A 24,477-nucleotide genomic window follows, 5' to 3' on the forward strand; every position below is an offset into this window, starting at 1 on the left:
TGGTAAGATCCTGTTCGTGACGCCAAGTTGTCGCGGGCGGGGCGGACGCCGCTGCGCTCGCTAACGCTTGGGTCCGGCGCTGCTGCGATGGCTGCTCGGTGGCTTGAGCGGTGGGCTGGATCCGGGGACTCGAGCGGCGCTCCTCGCTCGTGAGTGAAAGGGGGTAGTTTGGTTTAGGGATTTGGTCCGTGATGCCACCCACGGGTTGTGGTGAGGTTGGGCACCACCGCTGCTGGTGATGGGGATCCCGGGAGCGATGATAGGGAGCAGCTGGGATGTTGTTTCCCCCCTCTGTGGGTAGGGGTTGGTGGTCCCGGGGCCCGGTGAGGTGACAGGGAGGCAGGGTTGGCAAGGTGCAGGGTCGCCTGGACTGCGCAGCGCGGTGCCGGATGGCACGGTTGTACTCACTCAGCCACAAATGTACACAAAGTCTCAAGGTAAACCAAATGGCTGGATGGACGGGTCCTGCAGCCGGCTGCTGTGACTTCTCCCGGATGGTTGGTGGTGGCTGCCTTTCCCTGCACCTTTGTGTATGTTCGGTCCCGATGGATTCCCACCGGTAATCCGCTCCCCAGCATGTATATGTGCCGGAGGAGCCCTTTTGCCCACAGGCTCTGGCCCTTGGAACTCTAGCTGTGGCGGTAGCTGTATTTCCTTTTGCTGGTCGGATGGTTGCCTTCAATCGGGTCTTGGCTGTTAGGAAACCCCTGGGGTTCCGGTCACTGACGGATTTGACCTCTAATGGCGACTCCAAGCCTGGTCGGGTTCCGCAGGCCCTGCCTTTGTGTGCTGGCTTCACTTCACTCCCTGGTTCGGTACCGGTGGGCCACCGCCCGTCCCTGGTCCTACAGTTCCGCGTTGATTCGCCTCTCCTGCAGACGGCCACCACCGTCTGCCAACCTTGCTCTTAGTGCCCGGGCCACACACCCGGACACCGTCAGTTTACTCCTCCACTACTACTTCACTCCTTTGACTTGCACTTCACTAACTGATCTGACTTCCTTTCCCGCCTCCAGGACTGTGAACTCCTCAGTGGGTGGGGCCAACCGCCTGGCTCCACCCCACCTGGTGTGGACGTCAGCCCCTGGAGGGAGGCAACAAGGATTTTGTGTGTGGCTGATGTGCCTGTCTCAGGGTGGGGGTGTGTGTTGTAGTACCTGTGATGACCTGGCTAGTCCAGGGAGCCACACTGTGACTAATACTCACCACAGCAATTAAGAGGCTGGGAAATGGAGTAATCACGGGGTCTGATCATTGCCATAGTAACCTAAGGTCGTCAATACATCGTCATGATGACTTCTGGGTCACTTAGCTACTGGAAGCCTATGAGACCATGCAAGCAGCATGGTCTGAGAGGCTTCTAACAGAGTAAAACCGACAGGTATGATCCTTTGCAATGCTGCTGCATTGCAATGGATTACACCAGTTATAAGTGTATTAAAATGTAATGTCCCAGAGAGGTACTAAATATAAAAGTTAAAAAAATTGTACACTTTTTTTAAATCACAAAAAAGCAGAAAATATACCATTAAATCAGTTTATTTATGTAAAAAATAAACTAAAAAAAACACATAATGGTTATCAACGCATCTAGAAAAATACAATCTATAAAACTGTAACACTATTTAACCCTTCAGTTAAAAATGTTAAAAAAATGTAATTTAAAAATGTGGCAAAAAAATAGGCAGTTTCATCGTTCAGCCAAAAAAGTGGACTAAAATATGGCCAAAAATTTGCCTGTAAATAAAAATGATATTTCTAAAAATACCATCTTGTCCAGAAAAAACAATATGCCATACAGCTCCATTGATTGACAAATAAAAAGCTATATCTCTCAGAATAGAGCAATGCAAAATAATTATTTTTTTTATAAAATGTTTTTTATGGCAATAAAAGAGGCAAAACATAAAAATGTAAATGGGGTATTGCTGTATAATCGTTCTGACATGAAGAATAAAGCTGTTTTATCCCTTCTATGACATGGTGAGCAGAATAAAAAAACAACAATTCCTGAATTGTTTTTTCTTCTTGATTCAAAAAAAGCGAGTATAAAAAAACACACAGAGGAGTTCCAATGTGTGAATAGGTAGATAAAAGATGAATGTGCTCCCTTCGTGGAAAGGCTCACCTGTAATGGTTGTGCTCGCCAGGCACAACTCTTAAATTGAGGTAAAATAAAAGTAGCTGTATTTTCAAAGCTGCCAGTGTAAAACAATATTCTTTATTAAGCTCTCCATGCAACAAATAACAAGGACATAGCATCCTCTTCAATAACAAAATGCTACTTTTCTTTTACCTCAAATTACCACCCCACAAAAAGAATAGAAAGCGATCAAAAAACATTGTGGCCTAAAATGCTACCAATAAAAACTGCAACTCATGCTGCAATAAACAAGTTCTCACATGACTGTCAGCTGAAAAATTTGGTAAAACAAAAAACTTTTATTTGGTTAAAAAGCGTTTTTAGTGTGTTAGTACTAGAGTTGAGCGCGGTTCGCGGTTCGAGGTTCTCCAGTTCGCGGCTCGAGTAATTTTGGGGGCTGTTCTAGATAGAACTAGAACTCGAGCTTTTTGCTAAAGCTCGATAGTTCTAGATACGTTCGAGAACGGTTCTAGCAGCAAAAAGACCAGCTAATTACTAGCCGGCTTTCCGCTGTAATAGTGTAAGTCACTCTGTGACTCACACTATTATGAAATTTCAGTGTATAGTGTGCAGGAACAGCGCATTCAGATCACTGCTGTATGGATAATGGCGATTGCCATTTTTTTTTTTTTTCCTTGTCTTCCTTCCCTAAGCGCGCGCGTGTAGTGGGGCGGGCCAGCATGTCAGCCAATCCCAGACACACACACAGCTAAGTGGACTTTTAGCCAGAGAAGCAACGGAATGTGTGATAGGATGTCCATGTCACATGTCCCTGCATTATAAAAACGAGTATCTGCCCGTCCGGACGCCATTATCTCTTATGCGTCCTTGGTGTCAGTCACCGCTGGCGCAGCGCCTATCTCCGATACTGCTGCGTACGCTCTATACACAGCGCTGTACAGAATAGGGATAGCACTTTCTATCAGTCCTTTTAAGGGCTAATACCGGCAGGGTCAGAGCCATAGGTGACAGGTCCGTGAAAACAGAATTTAACAGCTACACAAGATGTCTGTGTCTGTGTAGCTAAGGTCAGGGATTTACTCGCTGCATTTCCCCATTAGGAGGGATAGAAAGGCAGGCTTCCTTTCCTCTACCCAGAGACCCACAACCCTGCCACTGTACCCTCCTGCCCTTTGCACACTCAAACTCATTGTTACTAAGCCATTATACTAGCAAACACTGAGTGAACATAGTGGCATCCTAAACGTGGCTGTTGGACTTCTGTATTGTCCCACTAGTGCAAAGATATTTGCCGCACGTCTGCCTGCATTGCACACTCAAACTCATTGTTATTAAGCCATTATACTAGCAAACACTGAGTGAACTTAGTGGCATCCTAAACGTGGCTGTTGGACTTCTGTATTGTCCCACTAGTGCAAAGATATTTGCAGCACGTCTGCCTGCATTGCACACTCAAACTCATTGTTACTAAGCCATTATACTAGCAAACACTGAGTGAACTTAGTGGCATCATAAAAGTGGCTGTTGGACTTCTGTATTGTCCTACTAGTGCAAAGATATTTGCAGCACGTCTGCCTGCATTGCACACTCAAACTCATTGTTACTAAGCCATTATAGCAGCAAACACTGAGTGAACTTAGTGGCATCATAAAAGTGGCTGTTGGACTTCTGCATTGTCCCACTAGTGCAAAGATATTTGCAGCACGTCTGCCTGCATTGCACACTCAAACTCATTGTTACTAAGCCATTATACTAGCAAACACTGAGTGAACTTAGTGGCATCATAAAAGTGGCTGTTGGACTTCTGTATTGTCCCACTAGTGCAAAGATATTTGCAGCACGTCTGCCTGCATTGCACATTCAAACTCATTGTTACTAAGCCATTATACTAGCAAACTATGCTGCCAGTTTAAGGGCCGTAGTTGCATTGTCAGGGATAATTATTGTTGTTTATTCTGCTGTTAATAAAGCTAGACCACCGCTGAAATCTACACTACCTCTCAATTTTTACTACCACATTTTAAGTGCACAATCTTGTTGCAATCAAAATGAGTGGCAAAATGACAGATGCTGGTGGAAAGGGGAAGAGGCGTGTTTGAAAAGGAAAAAAAGGGTTTGTCCATGGGGAAGGTGGCAAAGTTCCATTAACATCTGCTGAAGATAGACCATCTGCCAGCAAAAGTAAGATGTCTACTACTTACCGTGGATAATCCCTTTTTTACGGACACGAACAACTGGAACAAAGGTAGATGATGGCCAAAAAAGGAAAATGCTTGAATGGATCTCAAGTGGTCCAACAAGTGCCCTCTCCGCCACCTCAACTACCGCATCCAAAAAACACCAGTCCTCTGAGTTGTCATCCCAATCAAACTTGCTTTCTCCCAGCTCTGAAGTCTCCATCCGCCCTGCACAGTATGGTGGAACTGAAATGGCTGAGTCTGCAGAGCTGTTCAGTCACACTATAGCCTGGGAATCAGAGGTCTGCTCCCAAGCTACAGTGAGTACAGACCAGGAAATGGTCTGCAGTGATGCCCAGAACCTTTGTGACTCTGATTCAGGCCACGTGGACCAAGTTTCTGAGCATAATGTTGACCCTTTTTCACAAACTGTAACACCTTTTGTTATAGACAATGAGGAACATACTGATGACGATGAGACGCAGATACCAGATTGGGATGACAACTTAAATATTCGGTCAGGGCAAGAAGAGGCTCGGTCTGGGGGTGAGGGGAGTGCAAACACAACAATTGATTAGGAAGTTCTAGATCCCACCTATTGTCAACCCACAGTCAGGCCCTCGAGGAGGTCAACAGAGACGGTGGAGGAGGATGCAACTGACGACAAAGTTACCTTGCGCCTTCCTGGACAGAGTAGGAGTACTGGAAGCACGTCTACAACTGCATCCTCAGCCACCACTGTGCCTCTGGGCACTAGTCGGGGTGGATCAGCAGGTCGCATGCCCTCTAAGCCTTGCCTAGCCTGGTCCTTTTTTCACATAGAAAAAGATCGCTCAAATTATGTGATCTGTAAAATTTGTCATGATTCTGTTAGTAGAGGGCAAAACCTCAGCAGTTTGACAACTTCTTCCATGAATCGTCACAAATAAATATCATATGTCCCGGTGGGAAGCTCACCGCTCTGCAATGCGGCCTAGTGGAGAAAACCATCCACCGCCTGCCCCTTCTAGTGCATCCGCGCGCTCTTCATCTTCTAGGACTGTGGAAACAGCTGTCACACCTGGTTTTCCACGCACAACTTCCACCACTGTAACCGCAACAGGCAGTTTGCTTGGTAGGTCGTCAGTTGGTTTGGAAGGGGAAACAAGTACGTGTGTACATCTCTCTCAGACATCGATAGCACCAACGTTGGATGAAGGCAACATCATGTCTACGCCTGCACTTTCCTCACAAAGCTGCATTTTTCCAGGGACACCCTACTCAACACCGTCTACACACAGCGGCCAGATCTCTGTCCCTCAGATGTGGACAAATAAAAGGCCATTTCCTGCGACCCATGACAAAGCTAAGAGGTTGACTTTATCCCTCTGTAAGCTCTTTGCTACCGAAATGCTGTCTTTCCGCCTGGTGGACACACAGGAGTTTAGAGACCTTATGTCTGTCGCTGTGCCCCAGTACCAGATGCCCAGTCGCCACTACTTCTCTAAGAAAGGTGTGCCCGCGCTACACCAGCATGTCGCAAACAACATCACCACTTCCTTGAGAAACTCTGTGTGTCAACGGGTGCATTTCACCACCGACACTTGGACCAGTAAGCATGTACAGGGACGTTACATGTCGCTGACTGGGCACTGGGTAACTATGGTGATAGATGGTGAAGGGTCTGCTGCACAAGTCTTGCCGTCCGCACGACTTGTGTGTCAATCCTCTGTCTGTCCAAGTTCCGCCACTGCTTCTGCCTCCTCCACCTCATCTGGGTCCTCCACCTCCGCCCCAAGCCTGCCTGGTCAGGCCACCAGCGTTCGCACTGCGCAGAAGTAATCACGCACCCCTCATTACTATGCTGGCAGCAGAGCGCAATGCCATCAGGCGGTCTTTAGCTTGACATGTCTTGGAAATAGGAGTCACACAGCGGCTGAGTTGTGGGCAGCTCTGGAGACTGAGTTTAATAAATGGTTGTCTCCACTCAACCTGCAGCCTGGTAAGGCCATGTGCGACAATGCTGCAAACCTGCGTGCGGCCCTTCGCTTGGGCAAGGTGACACACGTGCCTTGTATGGCTCACGTGTTGAACCTTGTTGTCCGGCAATTTTTAACACACTATCCCGGCCTAGATGGCCTTCTGACCAGGGCACAAAAACTATCTGCTCATTTCCGCTGTTCAACCGCCACAGCTGAGCGACTTGCATCGCTCCAGAAGTCTTTCGGCCTGCCGGTTCATCGCCTGAAATGCGATGTGGTGACACGCTGGAATTCGACTCTCCACATGTTACAGCGACTGTGGCAGCACCACCGAGCCCTGGTGCAATATGTCATGACGTATAGCCTGGGCCAACGAGATGCAGAGGTGGGGCAGATCACCCTGATAGAGTGGTCTCAGATCAAGGACCTATGCACCCTTCTGCACAGTTTCGACATGGCGACGAATATGTTTAGCACTGACAATGCCATTATCAGCATGACAATTCCAGTCATTTACATGCTGGAGCATACGCTAAACACTATTCGGAGTCAGGGGGTGAGACAACAGGAAGGGGAGGAACTACAGGAGGATTCATATGCGCAAGAGACAACAACATCACCAAGGTCCAGACGTTCATCCTCACCAACGTGGCAGGCATGGGACCATGGGGGACAGGGATCAACAAGGTCGCATGGTTGCAGGCGAAATGTTGAGGAAGGTGCAAGAGAACATGAAGAAATGGAGGATGAACTGTCCATGGACATGGAAGACTCAGCGGATGAGGGAGACCTTGGTCAAATTTCAGTTGAAAGAGGTTGGGGGGAGATGTCAGAGGAAGAAAGAACGGTTAGCACCTCTATGCCACAAACACAGTGTGGACTTGGTCCGCATGGCTGCGCAAGACACATGAGCGCCTTCTTGATGCACTACCTCCAACATGACCCTTGTATTGTCAAAATTAGAAGTGATGATGACTACTGGCTTGCCACACTATTAGATCCCCGGTACAAGTCCAAATTTTGTGACATAATTCCAGCCATAGAAAGGGACGCACGTATACAGGAGTATCAGCAGAAGCTGTTACTCGATCTTAGCTCGGCTTTTCCGCCAAACAACCATGCAGGGGCAGGGAGTGAATCTCCCAGTTGTAACTTGACAAACATGGGACGGTCTCGTCATCTTCAACAGTCTACCCGTACCAGTAGCACCGTATCTGGTGCTGGTAACAGCAATTTTATGGAAACTTTTCATAATTTTTTTAGACCGTCCTTTGCAAGGCCACCAGAGACAACAAGTCTGACACATAGTCAACGGCTGGAGAGGATGATACAGGAGTATCTCCAAATAAACATTGATGCCATGACTTTGCAAATTGGGCCTTGCTCATTTTGGGCTTCAAATCTTGAAAAATGGCCAGAGCTCTCCACTTTTGCCTTGGAGATTTTGTCGTGTCCAGCTGCCAGCGTTGTCTCTGAACGTGTCTTCAGTGCTGCTAGGTGTGTGCTGACAGATAAGCGCACGTGTCTGTCCAGTGACAATGTGGACAGACTAACGTTCATCAAAATGAACAAGTCATGGATCCACAAGGAATTTACTACCCCTGTGTCATCCTGGGGAGAGTAAATGCTTGTGGATTTGGAATGTGCTTGATGCAAATCAAAACATCCTGTTTGCAACTAGGGCACAAGTGCTGCCACTGATGGGGTGTCTGTGTGGCCCAATTTTTGGAAAAAAGGGAGACTCCGCTTTGAGTAACCCTTGCTTGCTGTGTTTTTTAAAAGGAGCCAAGATGAACAAGTCATGGTTCAGCAAAGACTTTGCTACCTACCCCGGTGTGATCCTGGGGACGGTTAAGGATGGCGTATTTTTGAATGTGCTTGATGCAAATCTAGCTGTGAAGTGTACAACTGGGGCACAATTGCTGCCACTGAAGGAGTGGGTGTGTGTTGGGCCCAATTTTTGGAAAAAAGGGAGACTCCGCTTGGAGTAACCCTTGCTTACAGTATTTTTAAAAAAGAGCCTAGATGAACAGAGCTGGGATCAGGAAAGACTTAGCTACCTACCCCGGTGTCATCCTGGGGATGGTTAAGTATGGCGTATTTTTGAATGTGCTTGATGCAAATCTTGCTGTGAAGTGTACAACTGGGGCACAAGTGCTGCCACTGAATGGGTGGGTGTGTGTGGGGCCCAATTTTTGGAAAAAAAGGAGAACTCCGCTTGTAGTCACCTTGTGGTGTTTTACATGATTTTAGAAGGGCGTGCCATGCCTATATCTGTGTCTCCTCCTCTTTTTCCTTGTCCAGCTCTTTTGTTTTCGCATGAGTATATGTCCTTGTCACTTTCCTATGTGTTTGTGTTGTGTTGTGAGTTGTTTGTCACCTTTTGGACACCTTTGAGGGTGTTTTCTAGGTGTTTTTATGTGTTTGTGATTGCCTGCCATTGTTTTCTATGCGGTTCGAGTTCGGTTCGTCGAACGTTCGACGAACTGAACTCGAACAAGACCTCCGTTTGACGAACCGAACTCGAGCCGAACCACGACCGGTTCGCTCATCTCTAGTTAGTACCCAAACCTAAAAAAACTATATAAATCTAGTATCGCTGTAATCACACTGACATAAGGAATAAAGCCTAATCAATTATGCCACAAAGTGAAAGGTGTAAAAAATAGTAATAAAGCCAATTTCTTGTACTGCTTTTTATTTGTCCATTTTGCCTTCCAATGATCACAAAAAGTGCAGGTCACATTTATCCTGCAATCTATATTTCTATTGTGGTTTCCATGCAAATCTCGGAAAACCATGATTCAGACAAAATTCCTCATGAAATGTTCACTGTAAAGAGGCAGGGGGAGTCACTTTGAACTCCCATCTGGCCTGTGCTCCAACGGTGTCAATCATTTTACTCATCTTTTGAGACATGCACAAGAGCGGTCAACAACAGTTTTTGTACCAGAAAAGATGACACCTCTGCATAGAGGCCAAATGGAATCCAGAATAACTCATTCATTTTCACACCTCAGCTTTTTAAAATTCTATGAAGCACCTGGAAGATCAAGGTGCTCACCACAGATCTAGACATATTGCTTGTTCGGTCTAGACTCTAAATTGGAGTCACATGTGGGGGGTTTCTACTATTTTGTCACATCACTGGCTATGAATACACAAAAAGGCACTCGCTAATGGTTCCAGACAATTTTAAGTCCCTAATGCCAAATGGCGAACCTTCCCTTCCAAGCCTTGTGCACCCAAACAGTAGTTTTCCACTACATGTGGGTATCGGCGTACTCAGGATAAATTTCACAACAAATTGTATAGTGCATTTGCTCCTGTTGCCGTGGTAAAAAAGCATAATTTGGGACTAAATTAACAACTTTGTGGGAAAAAGTAAAATTTTCATTTGTTTCTTCTTAGATGTGGTTGTGAAGTGTTTGAGGGGTGCAGTTTTTAGAATGGTGTCACTTTTTGGATATTTTCTGTGACATAGGTCTGTAAAAGTAAAAGTAAAAGTGACTTAACATCTGATGTGGTCCCTAAAAAATGGTTTTGTAAATTCTGTTGGAAAATTGAGTAATTGACGATAAACTTTTGACCCTTCTAAATTCCTGACAAAAATAAAATTTTGTTTCAAATATTGTGCTGCTGTAAAGTAGTCATGTGCTAAATGTTATTTATTAACTATTTTGTGTGACATAATGCTATGGTTAAAGGGCATAAAAAAAAACTAATTTGAAAATTCAACATTTTAAAAATGTTTGCCAAATTTCCAGTTTTGCATATTAACCCCTTCACGACCGGCCAATTTTTCGCTTTCCGGGTTTTTTTTTTCGCCATTCTTTTTCTGAGAGATGTAACTTTTTTTATTTTTCAGTCAATATGGTCATGTGAGGGCTTATTTTTTGCGGAACGAGCTGTACTTTTAAATGAAATCATCAGTTTTACCAAATAGTGTACTAGAAAACGGCAAAAAAATTCCAAATGCAGAAAAATTGCAAAAAAAGTGCGATAGCACTATGGTTTTTGAGATATTTTATTCACTGTGTTCACTATATGGTAAAACTGATGTGTGGGTGTGATGCCTCAGGTCAGTGTGAGTTCGTAGACACGAATCATGTATATTCATGTATAGGTTTACTTTTATATAAGGGGTTAAAAAAAAATCGGAAGTTTGTCCGAAAAAAGTGGCGCACGTTTTACGCCATATAGCGACCAGTAGCGTTCTCATTTTTCGGGACCTATGGCTCAATGACGACTTATTTTTGCATCTCGAGCTGACATTTTTAACGGTACCATCTTTGCGCAGATGCTACGTTTTGATCGCCTCTTATTGCATTTTGCGCAAAAGTTGTGGCGACAAAAAAACATCATTTTGGCGTTTGGAATTTTTTTGCGGCTACGCCGTATACTGATCAGATTAATTGATTTTATATTTTGATAGATCGGGCGTTTCTGAACGCGGCGATACCAAATGTGTGTATATTTTTTTATTTTTTTAACCCTTTAATTTTCAATGGGGCGAATGGGGGGTGATTTGAACTTTTACATTTTTTGTTTTTTTTTAATTTTTTAAAACTTTTTTTTTAACTTTTTTTTTTATTTTACTAGTTACCCTAGGGGGCTATTGCGATCAGCATTCCGATCGCTCTGCAGTATCTGCTGATCACAGCTACAAGGCTGTAAACAGCAGATACGCTCTCTTTCTCTTTTGCTGTGCCGCTGGCACAGCAAAAGTGAAAGCAAGTCAGGTGTAGTACAGGAGTCATCACATGACCCTGTGCTACCATGACAACTATCGGAAGTCACGTGATCGCGTCGCGTGACTTCCGGTATCGGGCGATAAGTAAATGTTTACCGTGATCGCGCTTATAATGGCGCTGTCACATTTTGACAGCGCCATATAAGGGGTTAAACGGCATGAGCAGATAACGATTCTGCTCGTGCCTAGCAGGAACACATCTCAGCTGTGAAAATCAGCTGAGATGTATGCCGATCGCAGCATGATGCTGCCGGCAGACCGCGGGCAGTAACATTATGACCGCAAGGACATAATTTTACGGCCCGCGGTCATTAAGGGGTTAATGAGCATAATTAGCCAGCCTGGAAGCAGGAGACAGCAGTGGCTGAAGACAGCAGTGCTGGAGACGGGTGAGTTTAAAAAAGCTTTTTATTTTAAATGTATGTGTTTTTCTGGTACATGTTTCATGGATCACACCACTCTGTGGTCTATGGGACATCAGTGATGCTGGAGAAAAACAGACAGAAATACGTCAGTGAGACATCACTGATGTGTGCGCAGACCCATTGATTTTAATGTTTCTGCTTATGTCCGTGATTCTGGTACATATAAAAACTGCAACATACGTACCAGAATCACTGACATGCGAAGGGGACCTTAGAGAGCAATTCTTGCCTAAACATTTTGCATTCAGGGAAAATATATTACCTTTCAAAAAAGCTTTACTATGGCACGAGATTGCCTTTGAGTGAATTTAACAAAACACCATTGTAGAGCTACCATACAGCCAGAAATGAAATAATAGAAATATTAAAACAAAAAAATATATATTCAAAAATGTTTCCAACAGCATTCCAAAACTTTGCATAGAAAGACTAATTTTACATTGACAGATTGATCTCTCAATCATTGAAAAATACATAACTTATTTATAAATGATGTTTTTAAAGTACTATATGCATTATTTCAGAAGTAGCGCCACAGGGAAGTTTAAAAAAATTCTCTGAATTGAATAACAAGTGAATAATGACTATTATATACAATGTACTTGCAAAATAATTGACATTTCCTTTATTCTTGTGTTTGTTACAATTTCTAAATTATATTGTGTAAGTGTAAATGCTTGTTTTCTGACAGTCACACTGTAAAAATTACATCACATAATATTCCTTTTAGTTTAAAAATCATGATTTCTTAACATCATATGTAATGATAAAATATTTTTTTTTTAAAATTGTTTCATTTTGGTCATATTTGCAAATAGGTATTATACGAACAGCCTTACCCAATATGGACAGAGAAGCCAAAGACCAATATCTTCTGGTAATTCAAGCAAAAGATATGGTTGGACTAATGGGAGGACTGTCGGGCACTACCTCTGTTACAGTCACACTTACAGATGTTAATGACAACCCTCCAAGGTTTCCTCGAAGTAAGTTCTCTTTAACACTATGGCTATCCTCAGTTAATGTTAGTGAAATCAATCTCTTTAATTTTAAAATGCTTTCTGGTGAATACGATTCTATTAAAAAGCAGCAACAGCTAAAAAAAAAAAGTTGCCCAATATTTGCAAAAAAGCTTACTGGTGGCAACTTTAGCCTGTAATACAGTGCCCCACTTTACCTTTTAAATAACTAAAGGGGTTGTCGGTTCTAAAATGACAAATCTGTAGTCACTTTATGTGACAGTCTATGTGACTGGAGACTTGTGAATCCTCACATAACTTACAATGCCACTTAGTAAGCTTCTTGCTGTAGTTTTCATAAATTAAATGTTTTATCAGCAGGAAATTATCATTAGAGGACTAGTAAATCTGCTGTCTTGTAGTCCAGCATATTCATGGGCTATGTGTAATCCCTCACTCACCATTGATTGGCAATTTTCTATGTGCAACCTAAATCACACAGAATATACCGCTGCAGATCCATCACATAGAAGACACTGAAACTGCTGCACATAAAGTTAGGTCCAGGGTTATTTGGATACTGACAAAAGTTTTGGCATTTTAGTATTTTAGCAAAACATATTCAAGTAAATACAGTTATGTAATCAATATGGGCTTAAAGTGCAGACTCGGCTTTAATTTGAGATTTTTCATATCTTAATTAGTGATGGCTGGATCCGCAGATAGCCAGATTTAAAAAAGAATAAATTTGGTTCTGGCCCAGAATTGATCCCGGATATCTGCCTGGACGCTGGTCTCCATATAAGTCTATGGTGACCCATTTGCGGCTATTAAAAATGGTGGTAGAAAGGATAGGGGGATTAGAGCAAGAAGGTTATACTTACCAGTCTCCCATGCAGTCTCTGGGACCGCACATTAACTTCATGCATTTGTACTGCATCCCCCACCCACTGGCAGTTCGGGCATCTATGATTGGTTGCAGTCAGACCATGCCCCCACCCTCTGTGACAGTGTGTCTGACAGCAACCAATCACAGATACTGTGAATGTCCCTATCATAGTATAAAATAAATAAATAAATTGGAGCAGGGTCTCCCCATATTATTATACTCAGTGCAGATGGCGCATATGGCTACAGGCTGCAGACCCCAGCTGTAGACTTACCATGGCAATGAATAAAAATAAGAGGGGTCCCATGCAGCTTTTTTTTTTCATTATTTAAATAAATAATATAAAAAAACAGCATACGGTCCCCCCAATTTTGTTGCACAACCATGATAATGCCCACAGCTAGGGGCTGGTATTCTCAGGCTGGGAAAACCTATGGTTACTAGTCCCCCCAGACTCAAAATAGCATCCTGCAGCAGCCCAGAATTGGTACATCAAATAGATGTGACAATCTCAGGACTTTACACAGCTAACAGCTGCCACTGAACCACAGATTAGTAATGGGGGGTCTCTGAGATCCCCCATTGTTAATCTGTAAGTAAAAAGAAATAAAACAAAAACACCAAAAAAATCCTTTAATTGAAAAAAAATACACAAAAAAACATCTTTTTCCAACGTATTAACCCGCAAAACACCCAGTTCCGATGTAATCAACATGAGGTTTCGCAACTATTTTAACTCTGCTGCATACTGAAGTGACAACACGTGGGCACAGAACATTTCCGCACTCTGTGGCTTCAGGCAGAAAATGATTGAGCCACAGCGATAAGTGGTGATGTCACTCAGTTTATTTGCAGTTACAGTTGGAGGTTAACCACAGGTAAACTGACCTCAGGTGGCCTCATTAAATTCAGTGACCTCACCTCACTGTAGCGGGTAAACAAGTTGAGGTTATGTGACTGTATTGGAACACTTGCCAAAGTGAAACAGAAGGAAAAAGCAAATGTGGTTGATATGGTTGATGAGGTGGCTAGTGGTTGGCAAGACCCACTAGGCCATATTTTAGCGAAGTAAGATTCATAGACTAAAGCATGTGCATGTGTATGTGCCATATTATGCATTTCATAGTCAAATTATTGTAATAGCTGCCTCTACTGAGTTGTTTTTTACAAAGTTGGCAGATGAGTTAAGTCATCCTTTGCGGTCTCAAACAAGGCACAGGCTGAGCAACCCTTCCCACCCATGCAAACTGCTGCCAGTGACCGCTGCGGGCCACATCCAGAGTTGTGGCTGAAGATGCAGAGCTTGTAGTGGTTGCATCACTCTGTGTGTGCAGGAAGCCGCAATGGAACCTCCTTGTCTTCCTCCTCCTTCACCTCCTCTGCTGAGCTCAGCTGCGTGCCTATGGGTTCACATCAAGTCAGATCTAGAACCACTTTATCATCTTTTCGGTTGTCCCACTCCTCTTCTTGAGTCTCCCTCATTTTCTTCCAGCCCTGACAACACAGCACAGTACGCCTCAGGTATCTGAGACTCATCAGGATCACCTTCATCCCAGAGGCTTAACATTGAATTTCCCTGGACCCTACTTAGTCAGGCCACAAATTTAACTGACAAATATTTAGGGCATCAGCGCAGATGCTTTCCTACAATTGAGCCTGTGAATCTTTGAAATAGACCTCTGATGCCCATGGAATAGAATGTTTGAACAGCTCGGCAGACTCCCCCTTCTGTGGTTCCCCACAGTCCTTTGGACAGTTGGAGAGTTGTGATGAGGGGGAAACAAGGGTAGTTGGGGTGGCACCTCTGAGGACTGTACTGTGTGTGATGTTGAGAAGGAAGGAAGAGGTAGAGAGGCAACTTGATGCAGCCCTTGCCATCCACTGAAACACATACTTTTTCTGGGCCTCTTCTACAATTTATTCCACTAGGCTGCCAAAAAAGGAAGTTTAGTAGCCCACTTAGGAACAGAAATTGTCAGTTGTCTTTGGATAGAACAAACCACTGTTTGTTCAGTAGAGCTTTCAGTAAAATTAGCACCTTCTACATGTACACGTGGAACACCACACCTATTCCCCCTTCCACCATGACCTCGGTATTTCCCATTCATGTTTGATATACCCTTCCCCTCTTTGAACCAGCTGTTTCACAATCCTAGGCCCACACCAGTCACTAAATTAACAATCTGTGAAAAGACACATGGTGCAGTTAGCAACTAAACCACCAGGTGTCACTAAAGTACAACAGTACAACCAAACAGGATATACGAGCAGAAACCCTGGGAGGAGCAGAACCCGAGGAGAATAATCAAAACAGGCCGAGGTCGATGAACACAGAGGTAGCATCAGGGCAAAAGGGGAAAACCAAGACAGTGTCAGAACAAGCTGAGATCAGTAAACCAAGGAAGTCAGTCAGAGGGAATGAATGAGAATGAACAACAGAGATGGGAAAAAAGGAGAAGGAGGATAAGACAGCTGGGGGTCTATGGAGGGAGTTGGGCAATACACCAGGATGGGCAGAGACAAGGAGGAGAGACAGAGGGGGTCACAGGGAGGTCAGGGAAAGAAGACACGACAGAGGAAGGCAGTCAGGAGGGTTGGAGGAGGGGAGCGATAGCCGAACAGGATCAAGGAAGACACAAGCAAAGCACTAGCTGAGCACTAACCGAAGCCATGCCGCAAATATCACTGGCAGCTTGACAGCAGGGTCAGCTCTGCTATAGAGTGGAGGAAGGTCCAAATCAAGGTTAGAAGGACCCCCTCCCCCATGGTCAGGGAGAGGCTGAAAAACCGGAGGGGATCACATGGGGTTACCAGCTCTGCAGAGGGCCGGCCAGCAGAGCAAGGCAAGAAACTGGCTCTGCAGGACGACGGACCTGCAGAGCATGGTCATGACACAATCAGTATTTATTTGTTGAGATAGTGTAGCTGGACCACAGAATTATCAATGTTTTCTGCACAGTAATGGATTATAGCCTTGATTACTATACATTACCATGAACCTTGATGATTGACTTGTCTATTGCTTTCTCTACAATGTATTGGAATGTGTATTACCAGTTGTCATTGAAGCTCAATTAGTAAGATACAACTCAACATGCTAATTGTTCTTTGAGAATCATGTGAAATCTTATTTGTTATCACTGTATGCTATCTGTACAAATAACTGATAAAAAGCACTGTAAAAGTAAACAGGATACAATACATGCGCAATATCACATGGCAAGAAGATCTTGGAACTATTTATAAGTTTTCCATTTTGGCCTTGGTATTCTAATTTTGGCTAAAAACTTTTGTTAAAATGGATAATAGATTTAGCTGTCACTAGAAAGGTCAAGATGAAAATACTGAAGCTTGCGTATGCTTTTGAAATAAGCCTTGATAAAGAACATACTTGCGGGGCTTGGAAATAAAAGGAAAGACAGTGCTAACAATGAGAGCATGGAATATTGAAATACAGATGAAAATTAATGTTAATGGGATGCTAGAAAGTGTGCTGAAGCACTAGATTTTATGGAGACTATTCAATTCCTAACAACTGAAATAATTAGAAAAATAGTACTGTTTGGTATTTAATGACGGCTCTTACACAGCATTTTTACAATTTGCATTATTGTATTTTGTGAGATGGAAAGGCATTTTATAATATGCTCAAACACACTTCTATTTTAAGTTTCCTGCCACAACATACCTTAAAACACACATTTCACAAATTATATTCTCTTTTTTGCCTCATCGTAGAAAAATGTAATTTTTACAATCATTTAACCTCTTCTCACCACGGACGAATTTCATTTTCTCCAATTTTGTTTTTTCTTCCACTTCTTCTGGGAACAATCTTATTTTTTCATTCTTCCAATGCCATAGACGTTTTAATGTTTGTTTTTGTGGGAAAAGTTTCACTTTTGGGTGGCACAATTAACTTTATCATATATTGCGTGAAAATCTGTAAAAAAAAAATGGGGAGAAAAAATTGTATGCCACAATGTGTTTGGATTTCTGAGGTTTTATTGTATCCATTGTATGGGAAAAGTGAAGTAGTAACACAATTTTCCAGGTCAGTATGATATAGTTACAATAAAACCAAATTTGTTTAGTTTAGTTATTGTTTTTTGGGCTTAAAAAAAAAAATCTGAACTTAGTAACAAAAAAATATTGGTTTGTGTGTAATTTTCCAAAATGTATAACTAATACAGAGTTACATAGATGGACCAGTTTGAAAGCTAGTTTTTTTCCAGCCAAGTTGAAGCTTTTAATGTTACCTTTTTGGAGTATAATTGATGTTTTGATCACTTTTTATATTACAATGCTGATGGAGTTATGGTAACCAAAAAATTTGAATTTTGTAATTGTGTTTTTTTTTTATGACTTCTACCTAGTGGGTCAAATTAAGTGATATTTTCATATATCTTACTTTTATGCAACCAAATGTGCTTATGTTTTTTTTTTTATCTGAGAAATAAGTTGCTGGTTTAATTTATTTCAATATTTTTTAGAATTTAAACATTTTGTCTTTTTTACTTTACAATATAATCCTAAATCATCATATGGAATTTGAACCAATATTTGATCTCTTGTTTCATATGTATTACTTGATATGTTGCGTATATATATATGGCTGGGTTTTACAGAAATGTCTGAGTTTTATAAAAATTCCAACATAATAACATAGTGGTGAAGGAGGTCAGCTGTCATAGCTGCATTTACATTCTGTAAAGGAGGCACTGGACACATAAAAAGATGCCACCAGATCAGGATCTCACCACTTGTATCATGCTGTGAGAGATTATAATGCAGATGTTAGAGTCAGGTGATGGCACCTGCACTTTGTGGAGTAATGCTCAGCTCTTGAGCCTGCTCAATTCCCTTTTTCCTGCTATATGCCATAGTAATATATCATAAAATGGAAAAAAATAAATTATATTGTCTATGAATAGTAACACAAAATTAATATTTCCAATGTGATATCACTTCTTCATGGTTTTTAAGATCTTTGCTTATTGTCCTTTGAAAGAAACCTTCATTTTTTAAGACGAGGATATTGGGTAATACTGATGCACAGCTCTGCTAACTGTGCTGTATGTGGGAACAATCTTGCACTTAAGTGTACATCACATGTCTGTAACAGATTGCCATCAACTGTAAGTAAACAATGAGGACAGGTTTCCCACATATAAAGTACGACCAACACTTGTATTCCGTTATATATAGCAATATAAAATGCTGTATATATGTCGCCAAGCCGATCTGCATAATGTAAAAAAGAGCTTTTTATATACTCACCTATGGGGTGGTCTGATCAAAGGGGCATCTTTTGTCTTCCTCTGGCATCTCTTCTGTTCTTGTAACCACCGTCCTCCTTCTGTACTTTGTGTGACTGATGAGTCCTATGTCATCCACACAGTGTCTTCCATTTTGCTCCTGTGCAGGAGCACTTCTCTCTGACCTGCCAAAGACAGAGCTAAGTTAAATAGTTACATAGATACATAGGTTGAAAAAAGACCTAGGTCCATCTAGTACAACCTTCCTCTATTGTCACGCAAATGTGCAAGCCCTCTTTGGAATTTCTTAGCGCATGCACATTGCAGTACTTTGCTCTGGCAGGGTGGAGAGAAGTGCACCTGTATAGAAGCACAGTGGGAGAGACTGTGTGGATGACATAGGATGTGTCATCCTTACAAAGCAAGAAGGAGGACAGCATACGAGAAAAGAGAGGAGGGCATAAAAGTGGTGGCCGTACTTTATATGCAGAAAACCTGGTGACAGGATTCCTTTAAATGAGAGTAAAAAAGGATCTTGAGAAGCATAAAAAATTGAGGAAAATATATCGAAAAACAGTATAATTATTTTCATTAAAAAGAAAATGGTAAAACTGATATTCGTTTAAGTTGTACCTTTGTAGTTCTTTGCAACTGTCCTCTTTATAGGCTTTAATGGTCAATCAAAGTCTACCAAAAATGATGTCACTATCTATGATTTGTAACAAAACATGCAATGACCGACTGTAGTAAATGCCCTGCTGTGAACAAGGAGTGATATGTAAAAGAATACGCCTGCAGCATGGGAATAGGGAAGTATCAGCTAAACCACGAAAAGAGGACTTAAATTTCCCCCTAAGTTTAAAAGCTACACCTCTTTTTGTGGTTTAGCATTTAAATTTAGTATAGGGACTCGCAAACATTGGGACCCTTGACATTAGGTTGCGAGCATCCGTATTTTGGCCAAAATATCAACTAACACCACATATATATTTATCATATATATATTTTTTTGCACTTATCATATCTTTATACAGGATGCAGCCAGGCCCTTTATGTAGGCTTTGTAAACTAGGGTCTCCGCTCTTGTGTGGTGCACTTATATAGTGCTGGGCAACTCACCTAGTCTAATAGTATGGGGTTTCATCAATAGGCTGTAAGCCAGACACTGTGTACCTACGTGTGTCAACAGCACCCTATACAGTACAAGCCATTTCTGTGCAATTTTAATACTACGCAATCACCCCCTCCATGGAGTGGAAGTGTATGAGTGATTGCTCCATCAGTGATGTGCACCTGTCGCCTCCATCTTTATAAAGGGGTTTTGCTGCATCCTGTGAGTGCATTTGTTTCTGTGGCCTGGGCAGATAAATATCATTGCCCTTTCTTGCAGTGATTTTTTCTGAATGGGGAAGTATAATTTCTTTTACATTTTGCCTCAAAATAGTCTATTTTTTAGTTTTACAGGAAACCCAAGTCATATTAGGATTTGGAAATGTCACTTTTCTGTGTAAATGTTAAATCAAAATACCTGAATTGTGTTGAATAAAGAAAACTAAAACTAATAATGATCTTCTAATGTAAAAAGAAGATTTAATATTTAAGAAACATGTATCTATAAAGTATTGTAGCAAGGTCAAACATAGTACTTAGATTTTGGAAATGGGAAATCTTCCATCAATATGAGGAGTATTCCCATATCTCCAAAATCTTGATTATACATGTCATGCGGCATTAACCTGTGGATAAATGTTTACTCGTGATTTACCTTCCTTTCTCTAGAGTCTGAACAGTATTATGTGCCTGAATCCTTGCCTGTTGGCTCAACAGTGGCAAGGATTAAAGCAGCAGATGCTGATATTGGAGAAAATGCAGAGATGGAATATAAGATTGTCGATGGGGATATGGACGGAGTGTTTAAAATCTCTGTAGATAAAGATACGCAAGAAGGAATTGTTGCCATTCAGAAGGTATTATTTAGATATTTATTTTAGTCTTTATTCTGTTTTTCTGTTTTAATGAAGATTTTCCCCATCACTAATATGTTTATAAAGTAGGAGTATTTTTTAATTTCTTAATACAGCTTTTTATTTGAAAAATTAGAAGTTAAATGATTTATTTGTATTCTAAGAAAAATAAACCAGCAGCAGGTGATGGTTAAAAAAAATTCCCCCACTGCTTGTGTACAAATGCTCTAAGAACCCTTGGGTCTTTTCTATTTTCAGGAACGATGACATGCCTTGCCAGCAGTGGCCTCAGTAGTGCCATTCAATACATGTCATCACCACTTCTAAGGTCTGTGATTGGCTGCAGTGATCATGTGCTGCCACACTCTCGAGTTACATAGTTTTTAAAGTTGAAAACAGATTAAAGTCCATTGAATTGAACTTACAACCTAACATGTTGATCCAGAGGAAGGCAAAAACCCCATCAGGCAGACAGTAAGCTCCATATAGAGAGAAAATTCCTTTCCAACTTCTAACATTTCAATCAGACTAGTTCCCTGGATCAATGCCCAATCACAGAATCCACTGCCCTTAGAAGGGCATCAAAGCCCCTGCAGTTTTAGTAATGAATCAACCATTATAACATATGTGGCAAAGAGTTCCATAATCTCACTGCACTTACAGAAAATAATCTGCATCTGTGATTATGATTACACCTTTTTTTCTCTAGATGAAGAGAATTCCTTTGTCCCTGTCACTAGCCTAGCTGTTGAAAGGTCATTAGAAAGATCTCTGCACTGTTTCTACATATATTTGTACAGTTCAATAAGATTGCTTCTTAGCCTTTGTTTTTCCAAGCTAAGCAAACCCAAGTTTATTAACCTGTCTGGTATTGCAGTCCATCTATTCCTTTAATAACCTTGGTTGCTCTTCTCTGCACCTACTCTAGTTGTAGATACTTTTCACTAAAGTTGAGTTTGTAGTCAACCCATACACCCAAGTCTTATTCATTGACAGTTTTACCCAGTATTTTTGAATTTAATAAATTTTATTTCCTCTGCTCAACTGCATTACCTTACATTTATCTACATTAAACTTCAATTGGCATTTCACAGCCCAAGCCTCCAGGTTACATCAATCCTTCTGTAATATTAATTTATCTTCTTCTGTGCTGATAACCCTGCACAGTTTAGTATCATCTAGAAATATTGAAATTCTATTATGTGTGGCTCTTACAAAGTTATTAATAATTATGTTATAAAGAAGAGGACCCAACTCTGACCCCATTGCTACCCCACTGTTAATTCTGACCCAGTCCAAGTGTGTTCAATTAATATCCACCCTTTGTTTCCTATCACTGAGGCAGCCCCATTATTCTCATTTTATGTACCAACCTTTTTTTGTTGCTCCATATCAAATGTCTTGAAAAACTCCAAATAGACAATATCTACTGCATTTCCCTGGTCCAGTCTGGAACTTACATCCTCATAGAAGCTGATCAGATTCATTTGACAGAACCGATGACTTATAAACCCATGTTGTACTGAGCTATTTTTATTGAGATACTCCAGGAGAGGACCTTTTAGGAAACCCTCAAGAATTTTATAGGTTAAACTTACCGGGCTAAAATTTCCAGGCTCAGATTTTGTCCCCTTTTTGAATATTTGCTTTGTGCCAGTCATGTAGTACAGACCATATTATTTTGAAAACTGTAAAGACTAAATGGAGGTGTATGTCATCCAGCCCAGGGATTTGTCTACTTTAGTAATTTTGATTTTGAATACGTGGTATCTCTGATAATGTCATCTGTCATGAGAATTGTTTTGTAAATATGCTGGAGAGAAAAAGGTGTTTAGCAGTATGATGTATCCCTCTTCTTCTTCCATTATTTCACCCAAACTATTTTTGAGATGACCAAATCTATAATTTTTGAGTTTTTCACTGCAGTTAAAAAATAATTTTGAAATAATTTTTATTTTTTCTGGCAATGGGTCTCTGTGTCTCAATCTTTGCTGCTTTGATTTGCTTTTAACAGAATTTGTTTTTTTTTCTTTATATATTTAATGTCTCCTCACTACCCTCTTGCTTTTATTGGCTACATGCTTTATTGTTTTGTCATTTACTGCCTTCCTTACAGCTCTATTTAGCCATAGTGATTTCCTTCTATTTCTAGCTTGTTTATTCCCATCGGGTATATATTGTGAACAGATCCTATTCAGGATGCTTATAAATGTCTCCCATTTGCTTTGTGTATTTTTATTTCTCAGGACATTGTCCCAGTTTATGGCACAGGACATTGTCTCAGGACATTGTCCCAGTTTATGGCACTAAGTTCATCTCTTAACCATTGTAAATTTGCCTACCTGAAGTTTACTGTCCCTGTAGCTCTTTTACTATACATTCTATTAAAAGATACATGAAAATCTATTATTTTGTGATCACTTTTGCCCAGGTGACCCTCAATCTGTATATTTGATATGCGGTCCGGTGTACTGGTTAATATCAGGTCTAGAAGGGTCTGCTTCTTGTTGGGTCCGGAACCAGTTATAAAAGGTAATTGTCTTTCATTGGTGGCAAAAACCTCTTTCCTTTCCTGGACATGCAGGTCTCTACTCCTCAATTTATTTCAGAGTAGTTAAAGTCCCCCATAATAATGATGTCTCCTTGATTTACTGCCTCATCAATTTGCTTTATGAGGATATTTTCTGTTTTGACACTTATAAAAAACTTGACTCAGTATTTCATTATTCTTTCTCTCTCCCCTCACCGCCACACACAGCGACTCTACATTTTAATTAGCCTCACATATATTTTTATATAGGATGGGTTTTAGAGATGATTTTACATATAAACAAACCCCACACCCTTGCTTGTTTGTACCGTAAATTCTGAAGACTTTAGCAATGTAATTTATCAGTTCAGTCATAGCTCTCATTTGGCCATGTGTCCATTATCCCCACTATATAGGGTGGGTCATAAGTAAGGATGCACCCTGAGAAAATGGAAGTGGTTGCTGATATCACCTTACCGTTTGTGGCATATTGATACATGGGAGGGGCAAAACATTTGAGGCCAGATGACGTCCAGGGTGTCCATCTGCAAAGACGCCATTTATTTTGAATTCAACGTTACTTTTTTTTATCAAGGTGTAGAGAAGTCAGACCATTTTACCAGAATCTCCAAACCATCTTTCCAACACCAATTCCTGAGCTACTTATATACTGCCTTAATCTCCCGATGCCTCTCTGGCGTGGCACATGATATAGGCAGTAATTCATAAAACACCACCTTCGAGATCCTTAATTTAAGCTTTCAGCCTATTTCTCTAAAATCCTTTTTAAGACTCTTCCACCTACCTCTAACTTTGGCATTGCTTCCAATGTGCACCATGACTATTGGTTCCTCACCAGCCCCTCCTAGAAATCTGACAACTTCAACAATGATGTGCTGAACTCGAGCAACATGAAGATAACATTATTATTGGTGATCCCTCTCTTTTTCCACATTGCCTAGCTTTTCCCTTAATAATGGAGTTCACCCCTTATAGCACCTGATTGACTGACCTTCACTCCTATTTGCCTCTTTCCTGGAGCAGACACTCCTTTCAGAGGATATATCTTGCTGCAGCAGTGCTACTTCTGTACTGATACCCTGCTCATCTGCCAACTTAATAAACTTATTGGGGTGTGCCAGATCAAGACTATTCTCTGTGGCACTCTTCCCTCTACTCCGCTTTCTAATTATCACCCAGCTGGCTGCAGCGGCGCATGCACACTTTTTTTTGTCAGTGTATGCGCCGCCTCCGTACATAGTCATCTGCACAGTGTCCTCAGTAAAATGGCTCAGGAGATTGCAGTGCATGCATGCGTTCATTCCAGCACCATTTTATTGAAGTGTTGGAGAAAAACTTGAACATAATACTGTGCACATGCCGGCCATAGTGTTAATCACGGCAGCAGAGGGAAGAAATTTAAACAGAGGGGAGAAAGGCAGCCAGGGGAAGAAGCA

General features: G+C 41.6%; 1 protein-coding gene across 2 annotated transcripts in view; it reads left to right on the forward strand.

Annotated features, from left to right (window-relative positions):
• Nucleotides 1-24,477, forward strand: part of CDH7 (cadherin 7) — a 467,468-nt gene that overhangs the window by 357,645 nt on the left and 85,346 nt on the right. For both annotated transcript variants that reach the window (XM_075314603.1, XM_075314604.1), the window contains exons 5-6: nucleotides 12,239-12,406; nucleotides 20,306-20,493. In XM_075314603.1, the coding sequence (XP_075170718.1) occupies nucleotides 12,239-12,406; nucleotides 20,306-20,493 (356 nt within the window). The remainder of the gene's footprint in view (nucleotides 1-12,238; nucleotides 12,407-20,305; nucleotides 20,494-24,477) is intronic.

This window comes from Anomaloglossus baeobatrachus, chromosome 6, assembly GCF_048569485.1.
Source record: "Anomaloglossus baeobatrachus isolate aAnoBae1 chromosome 6, aAnoBae1.hap1, whole genome shotgun sequence".
NCBI lineage: Eukaryota > Metazoa > Chordata > Amphibia > Anura > Aromobatidae > Anomaloglossus > Anomaloglossus baeobatrachus.